Source organism: Octodon degus, unplaced genomic scaffold (assembly GCF_000260255.1).
Source record: "Octodon degus isolate 3935 unplaced genomic scaffold, OctDeg1.0 scaffold00060, whole genome shotgun sequence".
Taxonomy (NCBI): Eukaryota; Metazoa; Chordata; class Mammalia; order Rodentia; family Octodontidae; genus Octodon; species Octodon degus.
In genome coordinates, this window is record NW_004524636.1 from 12,582,005 (window position 1) to 12,591,846 (window position 9,842).

Genomic DNA, 9,842 nt, shown 5'->3' on the forward strand with positions numbered 1-9,842 from the left:
TTTTTTCCTACAGATTTCAGTGTTCTTTCTTTGTTCTACAGTCTTGGCATTTGCACTATAGCATAACATGGATTTCTGGTCATGTCTGTTTATGATTCTGAATGACGCCTGTACCTGAATGTCCATATCGTTCTCAAAACTTTGAAACATTTCTATTATTTCACTGAATAGATTTTCTATGAATTTAATCTACATTTTAAACTCCTTTTATAGGCCAAAGACTCATAGCTTTATTTTTTTAATCATATACGAGGTCTTTTTTTTTTTTTTTTTAAACCGATTAGGACAGTTTCAACAATTAATACATTGCATATTGTTGTCTTACTGGTTATTCATTATACAAGATGCAGACATAATATCCTGTGTCTCTCTATTCATTGAATTAAGAGACAGTAGCTGTATCTACCCTAACTATTTTGACCATACAGATACAAAATGGTTGTTCATTTGTATCCTCCTTTTTTGTTTAGTTTTGTCAGAGAAGGGTATTCCATCATCATTTAATATTGTATATGTGTGAATTTAGCAAAATATTCCAGTATAGTCTAGTAGTCCATAATAGTAGTGGGTTTTCCATAGGACTGGCAATGTCAGCAGAGGTATTGTGTCATTCTTTCTGTACATTCTCTGTGACCTCCATGATCTGAAAACCTCAGCCTTCTCATTAATTGTCTACCCCCCTATCTGCAGTCCACAAGGGACTAGTCACATTGGCCCAATCAGCAGACTTCTCTGCTATTTGGTGATCAAACCATACCTTCACCAGTGAAATATAAAATCTTCCCCAGCGTGTCATTCCATGGACAACTTAGCCTTACAGGGCCACACAGTTTCCTTACATCTCATAGCTGCTCCTTCTCATACTGAACAATTTTTGTGTTAAACTTCATCTCTTTAATCTACCATACGGTGTGTCTACATACATCTAGTTAGGACTAGAAGTTACATGCCCACTTTGACTTAAAACTTAAATCCAGGGGCTGGGGAGATAGCTCAGTAGAATAAGCACTTGCCTGGCAAGCACAAGGGCCTGAGTTCAAGGCCCAGTTCCACCAAAAAAAAAACAACTTAAGTCCATTACTATGTCTACCTTTACACTGACAAGTTCCTGAAAAGGTCACCATTTCTTCTCTATCCCCAGATCATTATCAGTCCTTAACCTCTCTAACAGACCAGTTTGGGGCAACCTTAGGTTAGCCCTATATACCCTTCTCAAAAACACCATTTTCTTTGTGAAAAACATTTACAAGCTGTCTTCTTTCTATCAAATAAAAGATGAGTTCGTTCCCTAATATGTTAAGGCCCTCTATAGCCTGGCCTCCCCCAGGTACCATCTGGCTGGCCTAGCCACACTGCTTGCTTTTCCACAGAATCAGAAGGTATGCAACCCTCACAATTCCTAATCCCATCACCATGTCTGTGTTCATGATCTTGTCTTCCCCTTCTTTGCCCAATTATACAGGACGTTTCTAGGGTCAGTTCTAAAGGCTTCTAGTCCACACATTCTATTGTAGTAATTCTTCCTATGCTTTTGTCTATTATGTCCTCAACATATAATTAGCACATTATATTGTTTCAATTCTCTCAGGGATAACACCCTTCAAAGCACAAACCTATGATATTCTTTCTCACTAATTTATGTGTCCATGATGTATTACCCTAACTTGTTTTTAACTTTGGCTTACACTTTTTATATATGAGCCTTTGCACACTATTAGGCTTGGTATTAGATGGTGCTGAAAACAGACTAAGTTAATAGATCTTAACTAAAACTAATAGTTTCACAGACAACCATAGCTAAGCCATGCAAAACGTTTCTACATATTAGAGAGAGGTACCCCTTCTTGCAGGCAGATGCAGCTTTACATCTAGTTGCATGGCATGACAAATGGTGATCAGATAGGATTTCATCTCAACTCTGTGCAAACATGTGCCAGAAGCACTGGATGCAGGAATACAAACAACACTGGCTTTATCAAGAGTCAAGCTGCATTACAAAAAGTTTATAATATTCTCTTCAAATTTTAATAATTTTTTCTATTTTATATCACTGTAATTCCAGAGACTGTCCCATCAGTTGGCATTAAATCAGCTAAATGGCAAATATAAGGGTGCAGTAGCTATTGTGATGGAACTTCTGCTCATAACCAGTATTAACTGTTGACGTAACTCTACACTAGACCCCTGAACTAAGGCTAGAGATTCAAAGAAATCAGGAGCCACATGATTCATGTTGCCTATAGCCAAGTGATTTTTATTTTAAAAGAATGTCATTTTCCTACTGTTATACTTACTGATGAATTTATTTTGCATAGTCTCCAACAGAGCTTGGTGAGCATCTTCAGCCTGTAAAGCATGTGAACATTCTCTGGCCAGAATGGTGCGCACAAGATGTTCTCCACATCCTAGAAGTCCAAAGAAACCAACAGTGGTTGAGGAAAAGCAGTACTGAACACTCTGCTTGTCTCACTAGTATAAAAATACTTTTGTATATCACTTAGTAAGTAGCTATATGAAGAACAACTCAGTGAAGGATGAAATGACTTCTATGAATAACTGGATAATTTTAGTAATGAGATTTGACAAAACTAAAGAATCTCAAAAGGGAAACAAGGAAAAGAAATATTTTCCTCACAGAAATCATTTCCCTAATACAGGAACGTACATTCTTTACCTAGGAATTTCCTAGGGTTCTTTCTCCTAGCCATTACTAGGTAATTAAGTGATCCTCTTTTTTTTTCATTCGTTTGCATTCACTTGGCCTTAGTGTTCCAATCAGTAAATGGCCAATCACAACTATCAGCTATTTCCCCGCTAGCAACTTACTTGCCTGGGTGTTAAGGAGAAATACAGGCAGCCACAAGGAGGCATACAGATTCTCTTTCCACCTAATTTTCACTTCAGCACCATCATATATAAACAGTGGTAGGATGGTGCAATAAAATAATTAGCATTTTTCTCACCTTAAAATAACTCACAACTTTCAAAGTAAAAACTCTAATTTCAAATAAAAAAGTTTGTCTTAACCCTGAGAACCACTCAGACACACTAAGTTAGGCAGAGGGGCAGGATTCCTAAATCCTGTCTTAAATTCCACTGCAGTTTCTACGTTAAAAGTAGAAACTACCTGAAAAAGTAGAGACAGGAATTTTAATTTATGGACTGATGAATATTAATTAAAATTTGCTGAAGAAGAAGCCTCCTTAGCCAGACATGATGGCATATATCTGCAATCCCAGCACTGAGAGGCTGAGGCAAGAGGATGTCTGCAAAGTCAAGACCAGACCAGGCTATAAAGTGAGCTCCAGGTCAGCCTAAAATGCACAGTTAAACTCTGTCTAAAAAAGATCAAAAAACCGGCCCTACCCTTGGGCACACCGAGCTGACCACCAAGACCAGGTGTGGTGGTGTGTGCCTGTAATCCCAGAACTGGGGAGGCTGAAAACTGATCCTCCTGTTAAAGCTGCGTAGTAAGACCCTGTACCCAATGCATAAAAAAAAAAAAAAAAAAAAGACCAAAGAAAAAGTAGGAGGAGGAGAACAAAAAGGAAGAGGAGGAGGAGTGAGAGGAGAAGGTCAGGGAGAGGGAGGGAGGGAGGAGAAGGAAAAGGAAGAGAAGGAGAAGAAGCCTCCTTTATCATAGAAATATAAATCTTTAAAAAGCTATCTTCAAAAATAATCAAGAGTTTAAAAAAATACTGAATACCACTGAAAATCAGTACCACTAAATAAAATTTCAGCATCCTCTTATTCAAACAAATACACTCAATCTTTACAAAGATTTTCTCATTTAAAATGGTATTCCATTAAAAGTGATTCCTCCCAAAAATGTTGTATGTTTATAAAACTCAGGTTTTTTAAAAAATCACTTTTTATTTTGCCATAAATAACAGGTAAATGTAAATGCAAACATTTAAAAGTTCTCAATATCTCTGTAAATATCTACATTTGAAAGAAGATCTAATAGTAATTTAATATATAACTTAGGCAGAATTATAGCAATCCCTCTTATTAATTTTTGCAATATTATTTTTATAATCAGAAAAAATAACAAGGGTAATAGTTCATTATATAGAAACACTGAAACTCCACAAATATGAAGCCAGTCATGTTGGCGCACCCCTGTAATCCCTGCTCTGGAGGCTAAAGCATGAGGTTTGCTTATGAGTTCAAGACCAGTCTGAACAAGTTGCTCAGACCCTGTCTCAGAAGGCAAAAAAAAAAAAAAGGCCAAAAAAGAAAACCCTCTACATTTTAATCCCTTGTGTACCTATCCAATGTTGAACTGTGAAAAGTTATACTTTAGGACGATAATAATACTTATGAAGTTGGCATGGTATAAGCTAAATGAATATCCAGAAGGTTATGTATACATGTCTCAAGTCAAACAGTTAAACCACACAAAGTTAATATTACATTAAAAATACACAATGTGTCAGGAAGATTTTTCCTGTGCTGTTATATGAGAATATATAAGGTTTTCCCAATGATTGACTTTTACTGAGAAACTCTTAACACTATGAGTTCCATCCCATGACATATATTACTTTTAACATAAATGCCATGACATCAAAGCTTGTTCTTCTCTAGGTTCCAATCAAAGAAACCTCGACTTCTGTGGCTTTAAGTAAAACCACAAAATTCCAGGGTTTCTTAGAATATGTTACCAGAGAGTTGAAGTGTGACTCAAAAGCAAATAATTCCTCTCTCTATTCACAGATACTAGAAATAAGTCTTTTGCTATATCCTCTTTTTGTCCTTATTACACAAAGTAAGAGCATGTTCATATTCTTAGATCTTAGCAGAAAACATGGACTATATAGAACAAAAACCCAAAAACAAACCTAGAAAAAATTAATACCAAGTTCTGAAAAAATATATCAAAGTGCACACTTGTTTGTCACCAGTGAATGACAAACGAGTGGACTGAAACAAATAGTGAATGCTTAACTTTATGTTTCTAAAAACAGTCATTTTGGAAAGATGGTATGGAATCAATTCACTATTCTGAAAACTGATAAATGAAAGAAAACAGTGAAGCATTTCTCTATTCTTCCTAAATGAAATACATAGCAAAATGGTTTGTAAAACCAAACATTTTCTATAGAAACATCCCACATCATATATAAAGGTGAAATTAACAAAACTAGAATGTATTTGCAACCTACAATATAGCAACTAATATAAAGAACAAATCAGCTGCTAATATCACAAAAAGATATGACTAAATATTATGCACCTCTTGATAAATGGAATCTATGTAGTCTTGTCCACTACCAAACAATTACATCTGAATTTGATCATGACTGTAAATTCAACTGTCATTTTTAAGAAATAAAAAGCATCTGCAAAATTCCTATAGTTAAGCAGGGCATGGTGGCACATGCCCGTATCCACCACCTAGAAGTGGCTAAAGCAGAAGGATCACTGTGAGTTTGAGGTCAGCCTGGGCTAAGTACTAACTAGTCTGTACTACATTGTGAGACCCTGTCTCAAAACAAAAATAAAACTAAAATAAAAATCGTACAGTTAACATCATACTTAATGATGAAAGCCTGAATTATTTTTCCTTAAAATTAATAACAAGGCAATTATATCTGTTTTCATCATTTCTCTTCAACAATATAACTGGCATTTCAAGCCACTGAAATAAAGGAAAGAAAAAATAAAAATAAAAATCAGAAGGAAAGAAATAAAACTCCCCCCCTTGGCAGATGTAATTTCTACGTAAGTAATTATATAGAAAATCCTAGGGGATTTCTCCACATTGTTCCCATCTGATTAGTAGTCTAAGACAAAGACTGGCTGTAGATACCTGCTCAGTATCTACCAGTCTCTCCTTTCTCTGCCCATTTATTTACCAGTCTGTTACTGAGCTCCTACTTTGTGACAGACCTCAAGTACACAGTTGTCAGAGGCGTGTTGCTGCATATTGTTAGACTTCCCCCAGGGTGTCAGGCCCTGCTTGGGCACTGAATGCTTGCACAACTGTCATGATCACCCATCTAGATGCAAAAGCTTGACTGTGTATCTGACAGAACAAGTTCAGCGATTCAGACGAGAATCCTGGACTCGGCAGGAAGACTACACATCATCACATTCTCTGAGAGACAGTCTCTATGCCCAGTTCATCTCTAGTCAATCACAACCCTCAACCCAGCTTCGACTCACTCTCCCAATGTACTTCCTTTGCTAGGATTCCACTATGTCCCATGTCCTCTCGAGGGAATTTGTAAGCTTTCATAACCTATACTGAAGCCGAATATCTAGCAAAAATCAGTACCCCTATACATACACACTCCCAAAGAATGAGCAAATGCATAAAACGGCAAAACAAAAAGCACAGGGTTATTACATCAAGAAGTACAAATAATAAATCAGAAGTCTATTATTACTAAACTCATTCTGTAATGAGCCAAAGAGTATTTTATGTTTTGTATGTTACATGTGACCTTTGTTTATCAAATCCCCCACACACCTATGAAATTTAATAAAATCATTCTTAGTTCATGGGCCATACAAATCCAAGCTATGGACCAGCTTCACTCCATATGCCATTGTTTCCCTATAACAATCTGTAATACAAAGAAAAAATGAGATTATGATTTTAAAATAGCACAACCACAACCTGAGAGAGAGAAGAAAAAGAGAGGTATGCAGATTTTTTACACTAGACAGAACTTTTCAAATTAAAAAAATATTATTTAGGGGGGCCGGGGGCCGGGAAGATAGCTCAGTAGAATAAGTGCTTGCCTGGCAAGCACAAGGGCCTGAGTTCAATTACCGATTCTGGGAAAATTTAAAAAAAAAAAAAAAAAAAAAAAAAGAGGCAACTCCAGAGGAAAGCTAATATATATCATGTAAAAAATACTAAAATGCAGCCTAGAATGATACAAAGAAAATGAGGAATTATAAGCCATGGTGTGTAATATAAGAATGCTCCAAGCATTAAAAAGAGAAAAGAGAAGTTAAAAAGACAACACCAAATATATGATATGAAAAGATGAGTAAGAATTTTCTAAAATTTAGTTTTAAGTAAGTCCTAAAACTTGAGGATCCATACAGAGTTTCAAATAGCATAAACAAACTCATCTTTAGGTATACAGTAGTGAACCAAAGACAGGGAAAAAAAGTACTAAAAATTGACCATAATGAAACAACAATCCACAAAGAAATTCAAAATTTTAAAAAGTAAACTGATAGTTCAATATTATCAACTAAAAAAGGCCAGAAAACTGAGTCAGAAGATGCTAAGGCAAAAGACAAACAGCCAAAACCTCATCAACCTAGAAACCCTAGTGTGTGATTTGAGCTCTCAGCCCCCCACTCTTCTGCCCAAGACAACTCCTTGACGTCACTCCCTATGATCTTAATATCGCTCTTCTCCTACTATATTGGCTGCATATTGTCAGACTTCCCCAAAGTCTCTGATACATCACAAGTTATCCAAACTCCCTCATAAACGCACACCCATAACTGGGTGGTAACCAATGCTAACTGCTGTAAAGTCTCAACCAAGGTCAGCCAACTGCTCCCGTCTTCCCAGCTTGTCCCATGAGTAATCCAGCCCCACCTTCTCTCCACTTCACTGAAAACACCACCCCTTAATTCTGCTGCTTTTAACTATTCCTCTCCCTCTGCAGGCTCTCACTATGCTGTTATTTGGTCAGAATTCCAGTCTGCAGCAAGTTCTATCCATTCCCTTAGTCCTGAAAGTATGTTTCTCTCACCTTATCAAACTCATCTGGCACAAACTCATCTTGGAGTATCAGTCAGAACAGCTACACTGGGTAGCAAAAAAGAACAACCCTCAAATCTCAGTAACTTACAGAAATATAATTCTGATTGTCATGGGTTTTACCTGGGTTATCTGGGAGATTAGCTCCACATACTCACGAACAAATGTAAGGAGACAGAAGCTCCAACCCCAGTAAACGTACTACCAGGATCATGTGTTGCTCTAAGAAGAAGGCCACCCATGGCTCGTTTGCTAAGTTAGTCTGGAAGTCACATGTATCATTTACACTCCAGTCCCTTCAGAGAAAAAGCTATATGTTCTGAAGCAACTGCAAGGGGGTTATGAAATAGGAGGGAGTGTACAGATACAACTGCTTAAGAGCCTCCATTTCATGCTTGCATTTGCACATCAGAGCACAGGATACAGCAGCCATATCACCACCAAGAGGTACCAAACCAGAGCAGAAAGGCCTCACTGTTGAGGAAGGTAGCCTGAAAGGACAGATCTGGGCACTAGACAGCACCTATGCTGTAGTAAATGTTCAAATTTTCATCTTTTTAATAGTGAATAATATTCATTGCATGTATATAATACATGCTCTTTATCCACTCATCTACCAATGGATGCTGGATAATCCACTGTTATCCACTGAATTGTTATTATCCTCTCCCCCCACACACACATACATGCATGTACACACACGAATCTTCTTTAAGGTCTGTAAGATAAAGGTTAATATTATATAGGAGCCAAATAAATTCTCAATCCATATAGAGGGCTACTTACAAGTAAAAGAAATGGCTAGAAAACTCTATATTAAAAGATAGTGACTTCTAGGTATTTTCTCAAACTTAAAAATGCAACATTTAGACTGGGCATGGTGATGCACATGTGTAATCCCAGTAGTTAGGAGACAGGAGGATAGCCATGATTTTGAGACCAGCCTGCGCTATATAAGTGAGTTCAAAGTCAGTCTGCATTACATAGTGAGACCCCATCTCAAAAACAAAACACCCAAATCCAAATATCCAACTTCACATTGATTCAAATGCAATTTCTAATAGGCTTGTGTAGATGTATTTAACAGGCACCATTAGCAACAATACATGAAAAAGATCATTTGATCTAAAAATATTTATCTTAACTGAAGCTTTAAAAAAAAAGTAGAGAAACCCATTATATTTAATTACTTCTAACAATCAAATTTCACTTTAATTTGTTTGAATAAAAGAGAATAATTTAGTCCAAATAAATATGTTATCTGTAACACAAAATCTTAGTATTTAACAGCATCTTTTACCCAGCTAAAGAATGACTGCTTCTCTAAGCCAAGTGACACTCCTTAGGAAGCCATTTTAGAATATCTTTTTTTTTGGATTTGTTTAGAATCCAGAAACAAAGCAAAATCCTACATAAACTAAAAGTTAATAGAGAAACTTTATTTTCCTCTCATATAAGATAGTTTGTTCATATTATTGACTCAATGTACTCATGCACTGAATTGTTATTATTCTCTCCCTACACATACATACATACATACATACATACATGCATGTACACACACGAATCTTCTTTAAGGTCTGTAAGATAAAGGTTAATATTATTTAGGTTGCAATCAGACTCATGTTACATCCCAACTAGGTGTCTTTGAGACTATTTAAGCCTGAGCTATAAAACAGGCATGGGGTACCCAGTTACCTCATGGGGTTCTCAGGAGGAAAAAAGGACACAATGCAAATAAGCTGGATGAATATAAGATCAAGGATAATGACTACCTTAATGAAAATCAATTATTATTTTCCCCACTCCCTTGAGCATATTATCTGTATCTTTTTTCTTGTTCAGACAAGGTCATTCCCAGTTAGCCTGACAATCATTACTGAAAGACTAGAATTAAGAATTAAGGAGTTTATCCTTTGATATTTAATTCTGAATGTCATACTTCAGAGGAAATTAAGACTTCACTAAAGGGCAAATGACCTGGGTCAATTTCCCATTATGAAAACAAAGCTTGGCCAGGGAGATAGCTCAGGAAAATAAGCGCTTGCCTGGCAAGCACAAGGGCCTGAGTTCAATCCCCAGTTCCGAAAGAAAGAAAGAAAGA

General features: G+C 36.5%; 1 protein-coding gene across 2 annotated transcripts in view; it reads right to left on the reverse strand.

The window, feature by feature from the left end:
- Positions 1-9,842, reverse strand: part of Tasp1 (taspase 1) — a 251,661-nt gene that overhangs the window by 98,048 nt on the left and 143,771 nt on the right. For both annotated transcript variants that reach the window (XM_004634308.2, XM_023718640.1), the window contains exon 11: positions 2,295-2,405. In XM_004634308.2, coding sequence (XP_004634365.1) covers positions 2,295-2,405 — 111 coding nt within the window. The remainder of the gene's footprint in view (positions 1-2,294; positions 2,406-9,842) is intronic.